Below are 25,501 nucleotides of genomic sequence, written 5' to 3' on the forward strand. Positions count from 1 at the left end.
ACTGTATCTTTGTAACTATAAGGTTTTGAGTCAAAACTACATTCCCCTGTGATTTCCCTAGCAGTGGTTTTGTATTGGTTTTAAACACCTAGTTGGAAATATCAAATTAGTTTAGTAAGTTACAGCCTAGCTGTGAGCACTAAAATCACACCGATGGGCTACACACAGGCAAGGATCGACTATGATAAAGGTAGGCCTATATTTTAGCCAAAATATTGAAATGTGTTCTCAGTATTTTTCATACCAAGGGAAGTTTCCACATGGCAATTACAAAACAAAACAAATGTCTATCACATAACGCTGCGTATGTGTTTTTTTTTTTTTTTTTCAAACATTAAACAAAGGGTTTGTTTAAATATTGTTTTACTGTTAATATTCTGTTGAAACTTACTATTTAATTGCTGATTCCACTGTCACAACACATTTTTGTTAATTGAACTGAATCTGAATAGCCTTCATTATAAATTAATCATTTTAATTAATTAATTAATTAATTAATTAATTATATATATATATATAGAGAGAGAGAGAGAGAGAGAGAGAGAGAGAGAGAGAGAGAGAACAAAAACTAATAAAATGACAAAAACACAATACAATTATTAAAACAAACTAAAATGAAAACAAAAATAAAATAAAAACTAATTCAAAACATTAATAGCCTAAATATAATAGTATATTATTAATACTACTATTGTCACAAGCATGCGTTTGGACTGTAATAAATAACTTTGACTTTAAGGTATATGCCCATTCAGAAATGTGTTTATTAAAAAAATAAATCCACCCTGAGACCCTGTTTTTGGACACTTTCTGGTCACTTTAGACTTTGTGGAACATGTTGATGAACGGTTAATGGTGTAACCACTACACCAGTGTGAACTTTAGGAGACCTGCTTCACACATCCTTTAAAAATGATCTTGAGGCCATTTAGCTTAATGTCATTGCAAAAATGCCCAAGAAAAGTCACTGGTGTTGTACATTTTGGGGTTACATACATTCCAAACCTTCTATAATCCAGAAATTAGTGTCTGTTTATTATGCCTCAAAAACAAACATTCCTGCGTCCAGAAGCTCCACAGACCGTCCACTAAATCAACATCATGATGTCCAGCATATTCAAGAATCTACAGTATTAAGGTATTCAGTAATGGGGCGTGAGAAAGTTAGCCCTCTAGAGCTCTGTTGTCTGCATGTTCAATCATCAGAAGTCTCCGCCTCCTGCGCGGGCGATGGCTTCTCAGGTCTGTCCGGTCCTCAGTGTGTTCTCTGGGTTCTCTGAGCTCCCTGAGTTCTCAGGGGCTGGCTGTAGGGCTGGGTTACACCTCTCTCAATCCTCCCCTCAGGTCCCTGCCACTGTGTTTTTCTTCCCTGTCCTGGGCAGCGCACACACTCACATACACACACCTTTCTTTTCCCTGGATCCACCATCCTGGGCTGAGAAGCCAGGAGAGAGGGTGGCAAGGTTTGGAGGAACCATTGGGACGATAGTGAATCTTCACCATGGCTAGATCCTTCATGATCTTCAGAAGCTTGGTCCTGTTGCAGGCGCTCTGCTTGGCCTTATCGCAAGTGGTGAGTTTGGCTGCGCTTATACTTTTTCTTGATGCTGGATGATCTTGGTTTTGCTGTCAAGTATGAGATCATGTATCTCGGAGAACATCTTAAGGATTGAGATATGATTTACTGTGGATGGGACTGGATATTTATTCATTTAGATCAAATTCATACATTAGTTGACTAGTTTGGTAGTTTATAGGAAACTTTTGATCCTCAAAGTTGCAAGATTTTAGACTTTTGAGGTTGTTGGTTTTTTTTTGTGTAATCTTCTAAAAGTTTACCTAAGTGGCTTTAAACAGCATGCAGGCCTGGTATTGAGCAATTATACTATACTCAGCAGTGTTATCTTTTGATTCTGAAAGCTTAAACAATTCAATTTTAGTAACTGAAATGAGTAAATGGAGACCTGCTGAATAAAATATGAAGCAGAAAGTAAACATCAGATGAATAAACAGAGAGAGGAGAAGGTAGAGACGGAGAGATTACAAAGAGCCCATTGAAAATACACTGAAGCTGCTATTCAAACAGACACAACCTGAAACTGCTTTCAGCAGAATAACACATACTTGTTACATTTAGATGAACCACCTCAGGGAAAAACGCATGCATTAAGCTCATATGCATAAAATGCAATGGACCCAATGAATGTGTACTGTTTTTGGAGTCCACCATCTTATAAACTGATGCATTGAAAAACAGATCTATCTTTGATGCTGAATGGGGGAGGGTCTGAGTAAACATTCCCAGCCTCTCTTTTCCCACCCCGGATGCCCTGATCATCTAGCCAAGGCCTTTAATTTGGTTTTCATCACAAACCTTGTTCTGTCTATCAAATTTAAGCAAGTAGACGTGTCTGAGGCAGTGTTTGCAGTGTTAACTAAAACTAAAAGTCATTTTCAGTAAGCTGGACTAAAGCTGGAATAAAATAAGATGTAAACATATGCTTGAAAAACATAATAAATTAAAGATAAATAGAACTATTAAAAAAATTAAAACGAATAAAAATGACAAAAGCACATAACAAAATTGCTAAAACATTTGAAAACTGAAAATATAAAAATGATCTCATTAAATATATTAATAAATACTATAATAGCATATAAATAATGCTTGTCTGAGGTCACAATTACAGAACAATATAGGCTTTATTTGTTTATTATCCAAAATTAGGCTTGCGTACAAGAGAGATTTGACTAATTTAGTAAATTAGGGGTTTCATTTTTTAATTATTAACACAACATTTTATAATAAATTGCTAGGTTTGCGGAAGTTAAATATAGAACCATGTTTATATTTAAAGCGACTGTCAGTGTACATCAATGTAAAGGCTTCAGTGTTGATGAAATTGAAACTCTGTTTAATTTTAGACTGGCCCACCTGGACCCCAGGGCCCTCCTGGTCCCCCTGGTCCCGCTGGAACGCCCGGTGCCGACGGCATTGATGTGAGTATTGGAGCCGCTTGGCTGCACCACAGGTCGAGCTGGTACAAAGACAGTCATTGTGCACCTTGTTTCATGGGCCCCGTGTTCTGCACTACCAAAATCTTGTCGATAGAGGGCGCACAAAATAAAAATAATCACACAAAAGGGTTCTGTTGGAGGGTTGCCTCTTTCCCATATTGAGAGAGAGAGAGAGAGAGAGAGAGAGAGAGAGAGAGAGAGAGAGAGAGAGAGAGAGAGAGAGAGAGAGAGAGAGAGAGAGAGAGAGAGAGAGCTAGATGTTGGTTATTTGATACGGTTGTGGCCTAGACGGGGTTCAGTATAAAGACATTCAGCAGGATATACAACGAGCCCGACTGATGCAGAGCATAGAAAAAACAGAAACAGGATCCCAGCATTCTCCCATGAGCTTCTACAAATACTGTAGGATATTTAGATTTTATAGTCATAAATAGTGATATATGCATAGGCTATAGGGAAATATACAGAACTCTGACACCCAAAATACTGTAAATCTGACCTTAGTCGGGAGGACTTTTCAGGAGCTTTTTTGTGGGTGGAGTTTCACATACATTCATTGATTTATTAATTTTTTAATACATTTCTCTGACATTTTATATAGGCCTATGCTAACATGCAATTTTTTGCAAGGGCTGTGAGAATTGAGGTTGAATATTTCAGATTAAGTTATGTTTAGTAAGTTGAAAAATTGTATTGTAGTGTCTGTTTTTTTTTTTTTTTTTTTTTTGTGATTTGTCCCATACTTTATACTGTCACAGTTTCCCAGTCCATCTTTGTTAATATTGCATTTCCCTTTTACAGGGTGAGAAGGGTCCTCCTGGACCTCCCGGACAAATAGTAAGTGACTACCACAGTTGATCATAAATGTCCATTTGATATATTTACATAATCATTTCAAGGTAAAATAAAAGTTTTATATTTTAATATATATTAAAATGTAGGTTATTCCTGTGATGCAAATCAGAATTTTCAGCATCATTACTCCAGTCTTCAGTGTCACATGATCCTTCAGAAATCATTCTAATATGATGATTTGATGCTCAAGAAACATTTATTATAATTTTTTTCATGATTATTTGATGAACAGAAAGTTCAAAAGAACAGCATTTGAAATAGAACAAAGTAAAATCATTTCTGATTAATTTGATGCATATTTGCTCAATAAAATAATTAATTTCTTTTTTTAAATGAAAAATCTTACTGATCCCAAACTTTTGTATATGAACAGTATTTTATATATAATTTATTGGTAACACTTTTTTTTACAGTGTCATTGTTACATATGTTACATGTAGTTACTATAGATTTTGCATAATTACATGCAACTAACCCTAAACCAAACCAAACCCTAATCCTAACCCTATAGTAAGGACATGTAGTTATTTAATATTCCTCTGTACTTAAATGTATAATTACAGTGTCACAGAGACACATTAAAATAAAGTGGAACCAATTTATCTAATAAAAATAAATGCATTTATTTTGCACCAAAGTCAAACTCAAAGTAGTGATAGTATATTACCATTTTCATGTGTGAATCACTTTACAGGGTCAAAAGGGAGAGGCAGGTGAACCTGGTCCTGATGGATCTCCAGGGGAGGATGGCATTGATGTGAGTGACACCTACAATGCAGGAATTACATATTTATATTGTAGCTCAGCCATAAAAAAAAGCAGTTAAGTTTGTAGTTTGGAGCTAAATCTCGTTTTCAATCAACACATTTGATCCATAATGAATAATGGCTTTTGCAATCATGTTCTGGTGAAGGTTATTCACACCTACACTCTGAAATGTTGGCATGAGACTGAGAAAAGAGATGTTGGTCCTAATGAGCAAGACTTTCTCAGTCACATGCTAAGAAGCAAACATTCCTTATTGGATTTACCACTTAATCTGTTCTGGAATGCCAGTCCCTGATTTTCCCCTCACTGGATTTGTTTATAGTAAGATGTCTATGTACAAAAGTATCGTTAAATCATTTTTACTCAATGAGAATATATACTGTACATGGATCTTCACAAATTAAATGTTCTGCTTATGAATCAAGTCGTCACCATTATTTATAGCGCTTTATACAATACAGGTTGTTTCAAAGCATCTTTACAGGAAAATAATAATCAGTGATGCAAAGTGAATTCTGCTCTAAAAAAGAATTACGTAAAGTTCATCAATGAATGAGTTTAATTTAGCTATAAAGCAGTGATGTGATCATCCAGCTCAGTTCAGTTCATCTGCTAGTGTCAGTGCATATTGCTGAATATTTAGTGTCCCCAACTAAATCACCTGCTTAACCCTTTGAATCATCTTAGAAGTGTTTACATGACTCAGTGAATAATTCTAAATTATTATTGGCTGATTATTATTCTGAAGGCTTGTTTTCCTCTGTTATCTCTTCAGGGTTTGATTGGTGCTAAGGGTGAGAGGGGTCCTCGTGGTAATCCTGGACCAAAGGTGAGGAATTTATATTTTATATAAATGCTCCATAGCATTCACACAATCTACTCTATTCTAGTGGGCAATCAGTTGGCCAACCAACACACAATACAAACACACACAACATATATTTAAATGTCGAAAAGGTGATAATAGAGGACAACGACTGATAAGAATATCATGAATAATGAATGTCATGTATGCATACTGAGGGTATTATAAATAACATATAATCTTTTCAGTCGTTGTTAGTCTAAAAGTGTATAAAGAATGGAACACGTCTAATTCTACATTTTCACAGGGTCAGCCAGGGCCGGTTGGACCAACAGGGCGACCTGTAAGTATAAAACATATGTAAGGAATTTGTTGAACAAGAATAATGCTGCACCACTTGCAGTTTCTAAAACTGGTGACGCAGTACACAAAACAGTAAAATTTTCTTGTGTGAAAAGAAAAGTGTTTCTACAGACGCAATGTGCTGTATTCCAGTGCTAATGGACTACAGTCAAGCTCTGTTGCTAATCATTTTTTATTTTATTTTTACCCTCAGGGACCCGGACTGCCTGGACTTGCTGTAAGTAAGCCAATTAATAAGCCATTTTACTTCCCTATCCTTATTATTTCAAGTGGGTCAATCCTGCGGTTTCACAAACAAGGTTTAAAAGACTAGTCCCAGACTAAATTACATGTTTGAGCTGTTTTGACTGAAAGCAACTTGCACTGACATATCTTAAAGCTACACTGTGTAATTTATTTATTTGATTCTTAGCAAAAAACAGTTCTTTCAAAATGATATGTGCTCATTAATGTGTAATTACTTCTACCAACTAATCAAGTATTCTCGTAAGCGTAGAATCTATTTAGAATGCATACGAGCGAGTCGCTCAAATGGCGGCAGCCATGTTGCGCCTCCATCTTGAAAATACATTAGCCAAAGAGGGACATACCTGGAAATTCAAGCTTCGCCTTTCGCGTTTTTACACTCAGTGGCACCGTGACGAATGCGAGGGGGAGATTACTCGTTGAAAATAATAAAATAATTGAAATAATACGGCCACCGTAGGAGTTAAAACGCTCTCGGAATGGGAGGGGCTAGAAAGTAATATTCAGTTGATAGTCATAAACAATTTCACCGCTAGATGGGAGAAAATCCTACACAGTGTAGCTTTAAAATATCAAGATGCACACTAGTAATGTTTTTTTTTTTTCTTTCTATGTTACGTTTATTAAAGCTATATAAATGTCCTAATTAAATTAAGGCCTAATCCTGGCTTAATCTAGTCCTATCTGTGGAACCAGGCCATAGTGAGTAAAATGTAGCGTGGGATCTTTGGAAGTTGGATGGGGTTGAAACCAAAGGATTTGTGATGTCAGCCAAAAGAATTGCCATGAATGAGAAGATTACAAAAATTTTTTTTAGGCTATAGAATAACATGCACCAGTAAATCATGCCCTATGAATATGCAAATGCCAATTATATAGGAGCTTTGACTTTTAACCAGATGTACAAAGTGATTTGTTTTTTCAACATTTTCTCACATGCAAGTTCAGTGAGGATGATTTGTGCATTTTTACTGTTTGGTTGAAAACTATTTTGCATGCTCCAAAAGCTTTTTGCAGTGCAAACCCTACAAAACCTTCAGGGATCTCAGCCCACATAGGTTTCTTCTGTTCTTAGATTCGACAGCACACGCTTATTATGTATTAGATTAATAAACAAGTGTCTAATTTCACTGTTCATAATCTCATTACAGGGAGCACCAGGCCCCATTGGACTTCCTGGACAAATTGGACCTACTGGCCCAAAGGTGGGTCTCATTCGAATACATTTTCCTAATAACATGATAGTACACAAATCTTTCCTGGTTAAGAATGCTGTTCATGCTTAACCTTTGTTACTAGCTAAGACAACTGTTTTCGTTGTAGCATAAATAGTTTCAGTGGTAAAACATCACTCGGTAAACCCATTTAATTAAATGGATCACTGAACTGATGTCTGCTTGCACTCACATCTCTCATCACAGGGTGTCTTGGGAAGTCCTGGACCTCCAGGATTACCCGGACCTTCAGGCAAGCCTGTAAGTCACAGTAATTTTTCATTTACTTCACTTTGAAATGTAGTCTTCTCAAGTGAAACCACAAAATCTAATTCTGTGTATAAAGCTGTAGGGCTGATAATAAATCAGTGTCAGAACAGTGTAAAATGACATCTCGTCTCACACTGCATTTTTCGGCGTACGTTATATTTCATTTTCTACTCTATTTCATTTCATTTCTTGAAGGCATCCATTTGGGATCTGCTTCAGAACCTTTTCACTCCATGATAAATAAACTCTCCAAACATATTTATTTCTTCCAAGCCACCTGCATTTATATCGTCTTTCTCAATTTATTTATGTCATTGTCATTTTCAGGGTCCGCCTGGAAAGTTTTTGGGTTTAGAGGAAGGCAGCGCTGACTTTCAGGTAAGGTTGTGTCTGCAAACCATGATGTGCCACAACTTTTCAGTCTGAATTCCAAAGTATATTCTCATTCATTATTTCCATAGACATAAAAAAACACAGTAATTAAAGAGCTTTAAGCCTCAAACAAAACCAGTCAGCTCCTAAAAAAATGGAGGTTAAAGTTTATTAGGGAATAAATGAAAGGCCAATCATATAATCACAAAAAGAAACAATGATACTGTACGATATATAGAAAATTGGCTATACCGTGATAGAAAAAAACTTCTTAATGCATTTTTTTTTCTTAATGCGTCTTTTTGACTTGTTTTTCCAGTAAAAATTTTAAAAAATCCTCAAAATCTTCTTGACTTGTTTTGAAGATGATAGGACGATAATATTTTTATATATTCTTGTTAATATTTATAGATTTTTTTTTAAATAGACAAAAAACTTAAGCTTTTTATGCATAAACTAAAAAACACAATAATAAGTTTGTTAAAAAAAAAATCACATATAAAAGCTATTGTTGAGAATGTTGTTGTGTCATTCGCAGTGCTTTATTTGGAGGTCCTTGGTTAAAAAAAGCTTGAGAAACCCTTCCCTAGATTTATGGTAAAGTGTAAAAGTAAAGCTAATTTACTTATATATTTGTTTGAAATCTATAAACAACAATTTGATACTCTTTTCACAATTCTGTCATCATGTCTTTACATTGAAAGATCAATATGCGCTGTATATAATCCTTCACAATTCAGCCCTAAGTCTTCCAAACTGCTCTTATCTGAATTTTCTTTTTGGCTTTCTTATTTTTGAATCTACCCTGCTCTGTATTTAGTTTCTCTCAGAGTTTGCCCTGTTATACGTTTCACACCCCTCATTGATCTCAGTGTTCATAGATTTTCCTAATGAGCTTCATTAAATGGGTGTCATCAAAGGCTTCTGCCCATTAGCACCTATCTGGATCCGGAATCCCAGCGAGTCCCAGGGCTGTGATCTGCAGCCAGCCTGCCAGGAGTCTGCTCAGCACTGGGGCTTGTGGGATCACGTGGCAGACTGGTTGACTGCTTCTCCTCCGGCCTAGAGACCAGCTGGTGCCCTGTACTGTCTGGATCAATCCTTATCATCCATTTACTGCAATTAGAGGGCTGGTGATCTGAGATCTAGAAAAAATCTCCGAGCCCTTGCTGCCCTTTTTCACTCAGCTGTGATGGTTTGAGTTAAACAGATCTGACAGTGATTGTTTAGCCTGTGTGATTTAGAGTTGTTCTTTTTTAATCCAATGTTGCCATTGTGTGTTCTAGTGTCCAACCAACTGTCCACCTGGGCCGAAGGGTCCTCAGGGCCTACAGGGAGTGAAGGTTAGTAAGTTTGAATTTTATATTTTTCTAAGATTTCTATTTTGGGAATAAATACATGACTAAAGTGCATAGTTCACCCAAAAATGAAAATTCTGTCATCTTTTACTCACCCTGAAGTTGTTCCAAACATATATGAGTTTCTTTCTTCTGCTAAACACAAAAGAAGATATTTTGAACAGTTGAAGGGCCCCAGTGACTTCCATAGTACTGGAAAAAAAAATACTGTTGAAGTCAATGGGGCCCATCAACTGTTTGGTGACCGACATTCTTCAAATTATCTTTTGTGTTCAGCAGAAGAAATAAATTCAGGTAAATGCATCAGAAATTTCAATTTTGGGTGAAATATCCCTTTAAGGGCATTGCAAGGGTCAAGATGCAACCCCAGTGACTTTATTCGCAAAATAGCACAGCTTTGAGTGCTTTATTGCTTTTATATTTAGCAAAACTAAAAATAATTCAGATAAAATGTTATGTACTACATAAGGAAATTAACTAAGTGCCATCCTTCTGCTAGGACCGCAAAGGTGTTTTGCATCAAAGCTTTACTACACTTGTGCATGGAATGATGTATTGACCCATCAGCATCTGGGACTGGAACTATTAGTTTACTAAGATATTTTACAAAGTGGTATATTAATGGCTGATCCTGAAATTACTTTCTTCACAGGGACATAAAGGTCGAGTTGGCGTACTGGGAGATCCAGGAAGCATTGGAAAATTGGTATGTTTTTCCTCCTGATGATCAGCTGAATCCTTGTTATAATATTAATAATAATATATTTAATATATAGTGATATTATCATTTAATTGTTTTAATATCTATATATTTAATAATTCAACTCTTTCATTATATATAGTATTATTCATTGTATGTATATATATATATACACACACAATAATTTAATATTTTTTTTTATAGTTTTAAATCATCTTATGAACAACAAAAATAATAATACTATTTTTTAAATATTTAATATTTATATTGAATAATTAAAATATTGTATTTATTTTAAATATAAAAATGTACTATTATTAATTATACAGATACAATTTATAATTTATTCATTTATATTTTAAGAATTTTAAATATATTATTACTATTAACAACATATATATATGTGTATATATAAATATATATATATATATATACACATATATTTTTTATAATAAATTATGATTATTATTACTAACAACAATAATAATAATCGTAATAATAAAATATTTTAACATATTTATATAATAAAAAAAATCAATTATTTTGAAAAAGTTATTTAAAGATTGGTTATGTTGGTGACCTGACCTGTCTTCATACTTACTTCATACTACTGGGTGGCTAATAACACATTTTTCTGTGGTGTGACAAACTCAGAACACATACTTACTTTTGACTTTACAGGGACTTTAAACATTATGATTGTTCTATTTTAGTAATAGGCTCACAGGGAGGCCAAATGGTGTGTACACTTTGCAACCACAAAGGGGCGCATGTGAGCACACTCCTGATTCATAAAAAAGACAAATGGGACACAGCCCATTCCAACTTTAAACTTAATAAACCTCATATCACACAATGTAGAACAAGAAAAATACAAGATAAATTGGTAGAGTAAAATAAACAATGTTTCTTATTACGCATCCAGATCATGCTTTGAAGGGCCCCAGTCTCTCCATCATCCAGCATGCAGAGCAGGATTATGAGCTAATGAAGCCCCTCAAGGCGTATAACTGCCTCTAATCTGGGTGTGACTCGCAGACAGAACACATTGACCCAGATGAAAGGAAATAGGGGGCCGGCAGGTACTGAGAAGATACTTGCCTGTGAATTAATCAGACTTAATGAGCCCCACAAGGACATGAGAATGGACTACAGGGACTGAGCGGATTTGCCCGTAATTCAGAGCACGACTGTCTTTGGAAAGTGTTGAATTTAAAGTCGGCATGAAATGAAAGTTGTGACAGTCTTTTCTTCCCTATTGTGACATATATTAAAGTGAAATGGCTTCTGAAATGAGAATTTCCTATCAAATCCAGGACACACATATCCGAAAATTAGTCATATATTTAAACAAATAACTTCAAAGCGACAAGCCACACAATATCCCAAAATAAAAGGCCATTTCTTTCTTTCAAATGTAAATATGTGTTTCATCCTTGTATTCTCCATCCTTAGGGTACAAAGGGTGATTTCGGCATCTCTGGTGAACAGGGAATACCAGGCCCTCCAGTAATGTATTTATTTCTGTTTGGGTTATTTTATAATTTAAGCCTATGTTGCTGTAACATCATTGCGAGTAATTTTAGCAGTACGTTTTACGAAGGTCCTAAGATCACCTGTGAAATAAAATGTCTGCTTCTCTCTACCACAATCACTTTAGGGCCCTCAGGGTCTGAGAGGATATCCGGGAATGGTGGGGCCCAAAGGCGAGATGGTGAGTCACAGTTCCCGAAATATTACTTGTAATCTGTTTATGTCAACACTAAATATGATTTTTGACTGTTGCCTACAAAAGGATACATAGCAGATGGTGTCCATCAGTGTTAAAACTAAAACAATTTTTTTTGTTAATCAAACTAAAGCTTATGGAAGCTTGTTGGGAGGGGGGGGGGGACTTTTTTCAGAACCGAGATTCCATACAAGCTGGAATAAAATAAAATTTTATACAAATATTAGATGAAAGCTACAGTATGTATCTAACCATCTAAGGATGGGTGTTTTTGGTCCATCAAATATGTGGTTAATTTTATTACACAGTCTTTGTGTGTGAGATGAGATGATAATTTTGCCAGGCGGTTTTAAATTTAGACATTATCAGTGAAATAAGCAATAACATATAACTTATTGTGAATTTTAGCTCCCCCACTGAATTGTACATCGGCTTGATTTGCATACATGGGTTTTATTATATTCTGAAAAAACCCAGTGGAACGTAAACAAACATTGTGCAACTTCAGTTATATTTGTAGGACAGCAAATCTCCACAGACTTTGTTTTACAATCTGTAAAAACTTTAAAGTGATTCACTTTTGTGACAGGGACCACGTGGTTACAAAGGCATTTCAGGACCAATCGGCATCCCTGGACGCCCTGTAAGTCTGAAAGTCTTGTGTAAATACATTTCATTCTCATAACTGACAAAAATACATTTAAATTATAAGCTTACTGTGCAATGCAGGGTGAAGAAGGACCCCAGGGACCACCTGGAGAGCCTGGTGACAAAGGTGATGTTGTAAGTATTAATAATATTATTCACATCTATTCATCCAGGCGTTCATTTATCATTCTACATGTTAAGTTATCAAAGTTTTCATCCATATATCTATTCATTCTTGTAGGGAGAACGTGGTATACGAGGGCCTCAGGGAGTGGTGGGAAAAAAGGGAGAGAATGTAAGTTAAAAGATGGCCAATTTAAATGCAATTTAAAACAGGTCTGCTAAACTTATGCTCTTAATCTTTTGATTAATGTTCCCTGTCAGGGTCTTCCAGGAATTGATGGAAAAGATGGCACTCCTGGCATCCCAGGAATAAAGGTATGGATGACTCTTTTTCAGCTCTTAAATCAATTCTCACCAGCCATCATTATTCAAGGAGACACATGACATATGTAAAAGATAACGCATAATGCACAGTAAGAGTGAGCAAGTCTTATTTCATCCAGAAGGGGTTATTTTTGCAATATATAATATCCAATATAAATGCAATATATATATATATATATACAAAATATAAAATAGAGGAAGAGTTCAGGTGCAAAAGCCTCTAAGTGCCATCTGAAATTTTCTTCTAGAATGATCATTTTTTATCAAGCTTGTATATTTAGGTTCAATAATTTCATTTAAATGGCCATGCAAATTACCTATTTATTGTCATTTGAGTGAAATTACTGAACTTAAATATACAAGGTTTATAAAAATTACCATTCTAGAAGAAAATTTCAGATGGCACTTAGAGGCTTTTGCATCTGAACTCTTCATATATGACAAAAAAAAAAAAAAAAAAAAAAAATATATATATATATATATAATGAATTAATGAATGCTGCACATCTCTTTTTGTTAAGGGTGCTTCAGGACAAAATGGAAGACCTGGAGCTCCTGGTCCACAGGGAGAGGCTGTAAGTGGAATTTCATACTTCATTATTCTTTCCATATCATATACGCAGTAATTATCATCATTAAAGGTTCATGGAACCTTTCCCCATCTTCCTCACATCTGTCCATTGTATTCCCTTTGTTAAATGAGGATCATTACATATAAAAAGTAAAAGTTTTTCTGCCTACAGTCTCAGAGTGACATTCTTGCCCTCACTATTTTGGAGCTTAAACCACCTTGAAATTGCTCTTCCTATTAACTATTCATCATCATCAAACATGACTCTCCTGGTGACTTGGGGTAATGGAGCATGCTGGTTATGATACAAAACATCACAACGTACCTGCGCAAGCCATAATACAGGCGCCCTCGCTAACAGGATGAGTTATTGCAGCCTTGTTCTGATATCAGCACAAAGTAAAGGACAGACGTGAAGCTCTCCACGGAGGCCTGCAGAGGTCACTACATTCATGCTGCATGCTATTTTTCATATTTTGTAGGGTTTGCCTGGCATGCCTGGAGCCAAGGGTGAATTGGGAGTTAAGGTGAGATCATGCAGTTATTTTATGAATTTCTACACGTTTTTTGTTGTTGTTGTTGTTGTTGTTGTTGTTGTTGTTGTTGTTGTTGTTGTTGTTGAACTATAAACTAGTGTTTGGTGTTCAGGATGTCAGTTGATACAATACTATCCACAGTGCTGGGAAGTAACAGATTATGTGTAATCTGGATTAAATTCCAAAATTTAAGTATTTGTAATTAGATTATATTATTTTAAAAAAAATGATTAAAGTTACTTTTTTATTGATTACATGATTATATATTCAGTCAATTATTCATAAGTTATTGATTTTCCCAATTTTACATTTTTCTTTTTTTCATTGACATGCAGGTAAACAAATCAAATCAAAACATTATAAGTGTTAATTGTTAATTTAAATTTTGACAATTTTATGATTTAATTATTAGCTTTTCATCAACTCACGAACCCCTAATTCATTTCATTTTTGTAGAATGTAATATATTGTCTTTCTCTTTGTATTTTTTTTTTTTTTTTTATCAATGTAATACAAAATAATCAAATTCAGATCTATGTGATATACAAGTTTGGTCAAAAGTAATCAAATAGTAGTCAGATATATTACTTAAACTGTAATCTAATGGATTACGTTACTACAATTTCCATCATGAAATTTGTAATCCGTAACAGACTACAATTTGTAAGTAATCTACCCTGCACTTACTATCCACTAGTGCTTCATTCTATCCTTTCAACAATATTTGTTCTCTTTTGTGTTTAGGGTGAGACGGGCCCTCGCGGTTTGATGGGAACACAAGGCCCTCCAGGACCTCAAGTATGTCATATCATTCAAGGACACTGGTTTACAAATAATCTAAAAGGGTTTTTTTTTTGGCTTCTCATTATGTTTGTCCTTCTCTCAGGGAGAGCCCGGTCCTCCAGGTGAAGCCGGCATGGAGGGAGTCCCAGGGCCAAAGGTCAGTTTCCATCCTCATTGACAAATCAAGCATTTACCATTGAATGAAACGCTCTTTTCTTACCTATTTATTCTCGACCGATAGGGTGACAGGGGTGAAAGAGGACCAGTTGGGCCTTCTGGTATTGTTGGCCTACCTGTAAGTTTTGTGGTCATTCATCAGATATTTATTTTCATTATTTTTCTGCTATAATCAGGGTTCCCAGGGTCATTGAAAACCTGGAAATTGAAGGATTTGTTCAAATAAATGCTAACACTTCACTTGAGGCCTTTATATATAATACATTATAAAAGTATTCATAATATACATTGCAATGCATTATATATTTTAATAATTTTAGCCAAAGTTACAATATAATATGTTTTTGTGTTACAATGAATAAGTAAGTATTATGTAATGTTAAGTATTATAATGTTTTATAAATATAAAGTTAAGTATAATAACATGGGATTATAAGGTGTATTACAAGGCATAATTAATGCATTACAAATACTTTTATAATGCATTATATATAAAAGTATCAAGTAAATTGAACCTAAAACTGCAACAATAAAAATAAATTATAACATATATATATATATATTAGAAATATCAGGATTTTTTTGTAATTTTCACTTTTCACTTTTATCTTGTATGTTTTCACTTTTATCTTGTATGTTTTACTTGCAGGGAAGTAAGGGAGAGAGAGGGCCCATGGGCGTCCCAGGTGGTCAGGGTTTAACTGGAACTAAGGGTGACAAGGTTTGTGACCATATGAACACAGTAATTAAGAGTAAATGAACTGAGGTTATTTAAACTGGTACAGTGATGAGGTCTGACCACATGGGGGCAATCTTCACTCATGATTTGACTTTTCTAGTAGAGGACATCTATGCTCTTTGATAATTCATGTCCATGTTTCCAAATAATACCCCTCAATTCAATATGAAATATCCTCTTATGGACACTTTAATGTTTGTTGTCCTTTAATCTACAATATCCTTGCCGTTTAATACACTGAATGATGGCGGTAAAAGCCGGTTGATTTAGTGTGCTCGGAGAGTTTACGGTAAAATAAGATATTACCAACAATAAATTTGTACCCATTAGAGCTTACACTGAGAGATATCTGATGTACAATTGCATCTACTTACAGGGATTCCAAGGCAAAGTGGGATCAAAGGGAGACGTTGTGAGTACACCCTCAGAAAAATACATACACATATTTATGGAGTGGAATAGAAGCCATACATCACAGTCCACATCACAAAAGATAACAACTTAAGGTGACATTGATGGATCTCACCCGCTTCTTTCACAGGGTAATCCTGGTGTAGAGGGATTGGCTGGGGAGAAAGGAGAGAAGGCAAATAAGTCTTGTAGTCTGATACATTTATTTAATAGATTGGTTCCAGAAGACTTCTGTTCATCTTAAAAATGCGTTTCTCCGTTTAACAGGGACAATCTGGGGAGCCTGGCCCTAAGGGACAGGTAAGGACAGCATGAAGAACACAGATAATGCAAAGTGAAATGCGTAATTTAGGTAGATTCAGCTTTATTTGTTTGTTTTCCAATAGGACAAGACATGAAAAACTATCTTGAAGGTGAATTGTGTCAGTTCTTTATTTTGAAATGCGTCATGCCGCCCCAGTTTTGTCAGTACTTTTACACAAGCCATTCTGACATGTGTACTTTTGGCCCAAGCCTCCCAACCAATGGCGTGAGTTAGGGGCGGGACTACTCTTTTGTCCTATAATGGAAGGAAGTAAATCGGACATGTTTATGGCAGTACTATAACTATCTAAAAAAAAAAAAGGTAATTTACATAAAGCTGAAATAAAATAAATATGAATATTAGGTAGAAAACGTAAACTTAAAAAATACAACAAATTAAATTAGAAATGTTGTCTTGGAAACTAGACGAAATAAAAATAAGTTGACAAAAAAAAAAACACAAACGAATGAAAATGTCAATTACATAATCAAACTAGAATTAAAATACAAACTGAAAATATAAAATAAAATCTAATTCTAAATATTAGCCAATATTATAGTAATATATAAATTATAATTAACATGGTTTATGGGACATGTTCAGGAAACCTGTTTGGAAATGATCTTTAATATGATATTGCTCAGACTTTCCCAAAACTACCAGACTAATGATTTTTATCTTGGCAGACTAAAGCATGAAATAAATAAATACAATTATTAATAATTGTTATTATCTGTTTTGCAATTGATATTTGCTTTGTAATTTCATATGTTTTGCCAAATTAACCGATTCTTAATTTATACTATTATATATTATAATCTGCCAATTTTCCTCAAAAGTACCACTTGAAAATCTCAAAATTATTTTTGCTTTCTCATTTTGTATCACTAGTGGTGCAGAAATGACACACTTTACCTTTAAGATAACGCTTTATTTTACTTAAGCATTATCCTAGTACAATCAATAGTGAACATCCCAGTTTCTTTATTTTCTCAATGACTGCCTCTATCAACAGCAAGGTGTGACTGGTGATCAAGGGCACAACGGCCCCACCGGAGATCCCGGGAAACCAGGAGACCAGGGTCCATCAGGCTTACCTGGTCCACGTGGCCTGCCTGGAGAAAGAGGAGTTCCAGGGATGCCAGGAATACAAGGAACAACTGTGAGTGTTCAACAAAACCTCAGGAACAATTTCCATCACAACTTTCCCATTAACCAGCAAACAATTCTGTTTACCAGAGAACAGCACTTTATGCCTCAAAACTAAAGTATTGCTCTAGCCAGACAGGTTACAGTAGAAACACTTGCAGAGAATAATGAAAACTCTTCGTATGTACGATTTTTGGATTAAAAAATCCACTAGAACAATGTGTACTTACATTATCCCAAATGTTTCCAACGTTTAAATCCAGAGAAATCCACAATTTTAAGCAGTGAAACGGCCCGTGCCATTGCGTCGCTGACTCGCCTGTCAATGACGTCAAATCACGTTACCCTCGATTTCCGTAGAAACCATGGAAACACCAAAGATGCTTTAATATATGTGTTTTATTAGACAGGTGAGCCACTGTTTGGAGACCTTTATTGACAGAAAACTAATATCTCAAAACGTTTAGTCTTATTGTTTGAATCTCGTTTTCTTGATTTACCGCGTTTGTACCACGCCTCAGAGACAACACTATTTTGTCAAGTGGCTAACATAGCAAAATCAGAAAGAGCTTTATTTGTAGTAACAGTAATACAGCATTTTCTCCACTAAACAATAGATTTTAAAATGACCTGCATGCCATTTAGCGACACAAGTCATCCAGCTTTTATTAAAATGATATTCTAATATCGATCTAGCTTATACCACAGTTTCCTGCTAATGTTAATACAAGTTTAATACATTAGCTCATGAACACGATTTCCCGTCGGATTGCACGCTCACCCAGAAATGAAATCATTTACTCACCATCCACCATGTTGTCCAAAGTCCACCTTTTCCAAAAAAATTGAGAGCTGGGGTCACTACTTATGTTCATTATATGGAAAAGAGCAGCTTGGACATTTCTAAATATCTCCTTTTGTGTTCCACAAAGTCAAACAGGTTTGGAATAAGAATAAAGGATGACAAAATGTTCATTTGTGGGTGTGCTATCCCTTCAAGTGTTTTTATCATTTCTATGACTTCTCTTTTCAGGGTCGTGATGCTACGGATCAACACATCATTGAGGTGGTCTACAAGATGCTTCAAGGTGAGAAACAATCATTGTTCTTTCCGTAAATGGCTGCAATCCAAATTGGCTGAAATCAGTGTGTCAGAAAGAGGGCAGCTGTAATCTATCGCTCTAAATCTACAGTACTCTTCATCCTTCAGAATGTATCAATCTGCAACTCATCACTCCTCAGGGACAGCTTTCCTGCCAAACACTATTTATCCGCTGCTCCAAATTGACTTCCACACGGTTCTGTTTTCTCTGGGATTGTCAGGCTATGCTCTCTGGCCTTCTATTCTGCAAGAGAGAGATGACCTGAAGTTGCCCGCGATAACCCACAGTTTCACAATGTAATCCCTCAGCCTTGCGATTGCAAACACACAGTACCTTCGCTTATACAGCCACACACTCACGTGAAGCGAGAGGAAAGATTTCTCTTTCGTTCCCCATTGGGAATCAGATTAGATGTGGAGATTTTGTCAGTGTGACACCTTGAGAACTGGTACAACAGATGAACGTCCAGCTCTGGGTGGTTATCTTAATGATATTTACCCAATGATGCACCCGGTGAGATGTGATTGTGTCCTAAGCGAAGGTTTGACACTATTTGCAGCGATTCTTTTCAGGGTTGAGTGCCTGAGTCTCCACACAGAACACTTTTTTGCATTCCTGTGCTACTCCTCTATTGATTTTCACTGTAAATTTGGCTAGATGGATTTGACTGCTGCACATGAGACTGCGTTCTAAGACGCAGTTCACTTTAAAGAAATGCATCTTTAGATCTTACGTTTTTCACTTTCACTGCCCTACATTTCACGTTTTTGCATTCCACTGATTTGCTTTTCCATTTGATTTTTATTTAAACATGCATTAGATCAGGGGTTCTCAACTCTGGCCCTCAAGATCCACTTTCCTGCAGAGTTTAGTTCTAACCCTATCAAACACACCTGAACAAGCTAATCAAGGTCTTCAGGATTTCTAGAAAGCTACAGGCAGGTGAGTTTGATCAGGAATGGAGCTGCACTCTACAGGAAAGTTGGACTGCGCCTGAAAACAGCGCAGCGTTTGCGCACTAAAGCACCTCATGAAAAAACTAAATGTTCCGTTTTTTTAAAACACGTCTCTAGATGGATGTGTTTAAACACTGCACTTGCATCACGCTCTTTGGCTCTCTTGCGTCTTTCGCAGTGTCTTTTTAAAGCTCCAATATGTAACAATTTTGTAATAAAATTTCCGAAAATAACTTGCACACACTGTAAAAAATTTCTAACCCTCCCAAATCAAAAATTTCAAGTGACCGATAACATCTAAATTTTTCAATTGGCCCAAGTGAAATTCTGTAAATTTAATTTGATAATTTACAGAATTTCACTTGGGCCAATTGAAAAATTTAGATGTTATCGGTCACTTGAAATTTTTGATTTTGGAGGGTTAGAATTTTTTTACAGTGCAGTGTGATATGTTTCCTCCAGTTGTGTACTTACAATATCTCAAAAGTCTCCGAAGAAATTCCGATTTTAAATAACTGTCCGACCCGGAAAAGAAATGTCGCCTCTCAGTGACGCAATGTCCGCATTATCCTTTTTTCCCGGTGTGGACCATGTGATATTCCACCACACCGGAACATCACATGGTCAAATGCAGAAGTGGTGGTTATAGCGTTATAGCCATAGACTGTATGGTTATAGCTGTTAAGGATCACGATTACTCTTTGGCGAGTATTGAAGTGCCAACAAAACGAAAGCGTCCATATTCGGATACACGCAGACTGTGTGACAAACGAAGGAATAAAACCTGGATAAATATCGGCCAGGCGTTTTCGAGATGGAGAGAGCTGCGCGACAATCTTGGACTTGACAGAGACTCTGCTCTCGCGAGTGTATTGATAGACAGGTAAGCAAATCACATTTTTTTTTTTATTGTACAAATAACATAATTGTTACAGTAAAGATGATTTTAATAGACATGAATTAATGACAAATAGCTGTAAGTTGTAACGGGATAATATAGCATAACATTTCACGTTCGTTGCAGTTCATTAATTATGATGACATAAAATAATACGATCAGACATACAGGTAATACAATAACGAATATATTACCTCATCCGTGATCATGATTCATTAATTCCATTTAGATACATCGCTAGATGGTGAAAACGCATTAAAAACGACATCTCCCATCGTTACTTCCTTTATAGCGTCATCAAGCTTCGCCTTTGTTATTGCTGGAAACTGCGCCCTCTTGTGGTCAAAATTTTTTACATATTGGAGCTTTAAAACACAGCACTCAAGTCAAGTTTTTTTTTTTTTTTTATGTACCTCTAGACCTGCATCTCATGTTTTTGCACTTCACTGAGTTGCTTTTGCATAGTTTTTTTTATTTAAACATGCTCTAGATCAGTGGTTCCCAATCCTGGTTCTGGAGTACCTTCAACACTGCAGATTTTGTATGTCTCTTATGCCTCCTGCAGATCATTACAAATCACACTTTACAACATGGATCTAATAAACTTGGGTACGCCGTGTGTACACTGTGCGATGATGATACCTATTGAATCGTAGGCTACAACGCAAGTTAGTGTAGAATAATAAAATGTCATTAGCATGAGCTAATGGTAAACAAATAGAGCACGATGAATCGCACTTTGGCAATTGTGGTGTTTATGTATGCTGAAAAAAAGAGGAGAATTTGGACGCAGTCATGGCTAGGGAAAAGAGGCCAACTTGGCATGCCAGTTTTGCAAATGGAGCTTTAGGTAAGTGGTTTTAAGTTTTACTGCCATGAAAAGTTGATCAATACACCATTTCATGTTGCATGTTTATTGGCTAGTCAGTAGACGTAGGTCGTAGCAGCAAACACACTGTGAGATGATCATGCTACATTTCTGACACTGTCAGAAAATTATCGCAGTCTATCTTTGGTCGCAAGACCGGGACAACTGCCATCTTTGAACCTCTCAATGTATGACGTAGGACCACCTTTTAAGAGCCACGACCACAGAAATCGTCATGATTATTAAAGAGCTGATGAATTGAACCAGGTGTGTTTGATTAGGGAGACATCTGAAATGTGCAGATCTGTGGGAACAGGATTGAGGATCACTCTAGATCTAGATGTACACGTTTTTCCATTGCGCTCGTGTCTCGTGACTTTTACAGCACGCATGGCACAGTGTTCTAAAAATGCAGTGCTAAAGTTAAAAGAAGACCTTGCTCTCTAGATCAAGTGTCAAACTCCACTCCTGCGGAGTATAGCTCCAACCATCTCAAAAACACCAGCCTGGAGGTTTCTAGCAATCCTGAAGACCTTGGCTGAATCCGCCCCTATTATATGCCCCTGAATATGCCCCAGGCACTATTTGAGAGGACAGCCATTTGTAGTGGTGTCCGAAACCATAGTGGACTTTATCGAGTGCATTCATTGTATCCCAGATTGCACAGCTTGTACACTCGGCTGTCAGAATCCGCTCACTCGTTTTCATTCACTCCTTCAAGTGAACAGTATTAGTGGACTTACGTAGGGAATAGTGATTGAGGGTTTAGGGCAGGGATCAGCAACTCCGATCCTGGAGGGCCACTGTCCTGCAGAGTTTAGCTCCAACCCTAATTAAACACACCTGAACAAGGCAATCAGTGTTTTCAGGATTACTAGATAGATACAGGCAGGTGAGTTTTTATCAGGGCTGAAGCTAAACTCTGCAGGACAGTGGCCCTCCAGGACCGGAGTTGCTGATCCCTGGTTTAGGGGGTGATTTTGGATTCATCCCTTGATAAGCTGGTTCAGGTGTGTTTAATTAGTGTTGGAGCAAAACTCTGCAGAACAGTGGCCCTCCAGGAATTGAGTCTGACACCCCTGCTCTACACTTTTTGCATTTTTTTTTTCGTTCCACTACCGTGTCTCTTGTTCATAAATGCAAAAATACATGCTGCCTGAACTCATTTTACTTCTATTCCTCTGACAGAAAAGTTAGCGGCGGTAGCAGTGAGCGCTAAGAGAGCGGTACTTGGTGGAGCAGGCGTGATGGGACCTCCAGGTCCTCCAGGACCACCAGGTCCTCCGGGACCTCAGGGTCCTCATGGACTGACAGGCGGACGTGGCGTTCCTGGCATGATCGGGGGCCCAGGACAAATAGGAAACACTGGCCTTAAAGGTTAAAAAAAACTTTTAAATGTAGCTCGATGAAATTCTGTCAGTTAACCTAATAACTGTATATATCATCCCCATGTTTCTGTTTTTGCAGGGAAGAGGGGTGCAAAGGGAGAAAGAGGAGATCTTGGACGCCCACACCCTGGCCTAACGGGACCACCTGGACTGCCAGGTAAGTTCAAACTACGCCGACCTTTAAAGTCCCATGAAGGTGCGTTGGTTAATTAAGCGGCCCATCCTGCTCTCTCACAGGTCCTCCAGGTCTTGACGGTGTGGCACGTGATGGTAGGCCAGGCGAGCGAGGACCACAGGGTGTAGCGGGTGAGGCGGGCCGCCCTGGAAAAGCTGGTCCTTCTGGTCTTCCTGGATTTTGTGAAGCAGCTGCATGTTTGGCAGCATCAGCCTACACTTCTCCCAGACTACAAGAGGCGGGAACAGTGAAGGGCCCATCCACTTAAATCAAGCCCTCTACTGGGGCATAAGAACATCTGGGAGAGAGAGAGTTAGAAAGAAAGGGGAGAGAAGCATGGAAAGAGGAGCACACAGGCCTTCTCTTCATTGGACACATTGTGAGGGGGAGGGAACAGCCGTTGCCTGACATTGTGAATTATTTTTGTATGTGTTAGGATAGCATATGTATGAGTTGACATCTACGGAAAGGAAGTTTTAAGGTGGCAATGTTAGCCAATGCTGCTCTGTCCCACCTCACAGTACAGAGCGAGGTGAGAACATTGCCAGTGACATCACCGATGACATCATCATCATGCACCATGGACTAGAAGAGCTGTGAGAATGACATTCAAACAAAGGTGCTGTTTTTGTTACTAATATTTTTGTTTTATGCAAATGATGGCAAGATTTTTACAAGCCAGGAAATTCCCATTTAATTGAACCAATAAAAGAGTATTTAAAGCTACTTTATTAATAGATTCATTTACCTTATGCTTCAGTAAACCGCTTCCTCGGCTCGAGTTGATACACCATGGCTGAATCCGAAACGCCCCCTATACCCCCAAATAGGGCGCTATTTGACGGACATCCATTTGTAGTAGTGTCCAAAACGTAGTGGACGTTATTGAGTGCACTCATTCAATCCCACAATGCATCGACATAATGAGTGTACAGCCGATGTACGTTCAACAGCTGTCTGAATTCGCTCAAGTGAACCGTATTAGTGGACTAACGTAGGGAATAGTGAATGAGGGTTCAGGGGGCGATTTCGGATTCAGCCCATGTCCCTGTTTGAGCCATGAAGCATCGCCTTTGATCTGTTCTACGTGAGATGGTGGCGTGCTCCCATTAACTTTATCATTGATTCCATGCTGTAAATCTTTGTAAATGTGTTTTAATTTTGTATGGAAAGGGTGGGTTTAGAATATGAAACAGATCCAAAGTTAATGACTTTAATCGGCATTCAGGATCAGACTCCAAACATTGCTCAAATGAATTACAAACCTGTATGCCACTTCCAAGTTACTGTGTTATGTACTTAGAGAAGAACTGATTATCTTCATTAACAACTATTTATTGTTTTTTTTTTTTTGGTTCGTCATTTTTTTTTTTTGTCTGGTTGTTCAGATTTACCCCAATCAATAAAGAGGATCTTTTTGTAAAACTCAATGTTCTTCTGTATCGTGAACATCTGAGAGGAACAATGATTTTAACTTTCTTTAAACAGTTTAAACGATTTGAACGTTCTTTCTTCTGGATCTGACATCTTTTTTGTTGTAATAAAAGATATTCATTTTGATATGTAGCCTTGTTCATGATGAAAAGCAACATGCATTAAATTCACATGAATGCTACGGTATCTATTCATCCAAAGCACTTGATCGTTGTTAATTTAAGCAAAGGAAATAATGAGTTGATGTCATTTTTGACAAAAAAAAACCCCATTAAACTGTCTCCACCCTTCTTGCTCAAGGATACGACAGCAGAAAAACTGTATTACTCCTTTATATTTTTTTTATTACACAGCTCTGTGGAATACTTGATTCCGACTGGTCTGATATGTCTTAATATTCTCCATTATCATGCAATACTGTCTACCACTCATCTGGATAGCTAAAAACATACTTAACACCAATTTATAGAATAAATAGTGTATAGTGTTCACACTAAAAATCACAATAGGAAAAATCTGAGTTTAAAGAACTCACTGTCATGTTCAAGAAACTAGTTTGAGATGATTTGAGCTTTGTGACGGTGCGTTATCCTGCTGGAATTAGCTATCAGGAGATGATACACTGTTGTCATAAAGTGATAGACATGGTCAGCATCAATACTCAGGTAGGTTGTGGCGTTTAAACGATGCTCAATTGGTACTAAGGAGCCCAAAGTGTGCCAAGAAAATATGTGCCACACCATTACAGCAGCAGCAGCAGCCTGAACCATTGATTCAAAGTAGGATGGATCCATACTTTCATGTTGTTTATGCCAAATTCTGCCCCTACCATCTGTTTGTTGCAGAAGAAATCGAGACTCATCAGATCAGGCAACATTTTTTTTCAATCTTATATTGTCTAATTGTGGTGAGCCCGTGTGAATTGTAGCCTCAGTTTGCTGTTCTTAGCTGACCGGAGTGGCACCGGTGTGTCTTCTTCTGCTGTTGCCCATGTGCTTTAAGGTTTGACATGTTGTGCGTTCAGAGATGCTCTTCTCCAGACCTTGGTCGTAACGAGTGGTTATTTGAGTTACTGTTGCCTTTCTATCAGCTCAAACAGGTCTGGCCATTTGCCTCTGACATCAAGAAGGCATTTTCACCCACAGAACTTCCGCTCACTTGATGTTTTCTCTTTTCTGGATCATTCTCTGTAAACCCTAGAGATGGTTATGCGTGA

General features: G+C 36.9%; 1 protein-coding gene across 1 annotated transcript; it reads left to right on the plus strand.

The window, feature by feature from the left end:
• Nucleotides 1-1,501: 1,501 nt before the first annotated feature.
• Nucleotides 1,502-23,579, plus strand: col9a2 (procollagen, type IX, alpha 2; the record flags this gene model as incomplete). The annotated part of the gene is made up of 32 exons (XM_081375639.1): nt 1,502-1,573; nt 2,926-3,000; nt 3,820-3,855; nt 4,568-4,630; nt 5,417-5,470; nt 5,754-5,789; nt 6,003-6,026; nt 7,207-7,260; nt 7,477-7,530; nt 7,867-7,917; nt 9,198-9,254; nt 9,922-9,975; nt 11,425-11,478; nt 11,630-11,683; nt 12,288-12,341; nt 12,428-12,481; nt 12,588-12,641; nt 12,731-12,784; nt 13,315-13,368; nt 13,847-13,891; nt 14,645-14,698; nt 14,787-14,840; nt 14,925-14,978; nt 15,510-15,581; nt 15,976-16,011; nt 16,141-16,185; nt 16,278-16,310; nt 17,330-17,476; nt 18,497-18,551; nt 22,477-22,665; nt 22,756-22,833; nt 22,914-23,579. The coding sequence occupies 32 exons, from the start codon at nt 1,502-1,504 to the stop codon at nt 23,117-23,119; spliced, it is 2,076 nt and encodes a 691-aa protein (XP_081231765.1). The 3' UTR covers nt 23,120-23,579.
• Between the last annotated feature and the right edge of the window lie 1,922 nt (nt 23,580-25,501).

Source organism: Scardinius erythrophthalmus (genome assembly GCF_964197995.2).
Source record: "Scardinius erythrophthalmus genome assembly, chromosome: 10".
NCBI classification, from domain to species: domain Eukaryota; kingdom Metazoa; phylum Chordata; class Actinopteri; order Cypriniformes; family Leuciscidae; genus Scardinius; species Scardinius erythrophthalmus.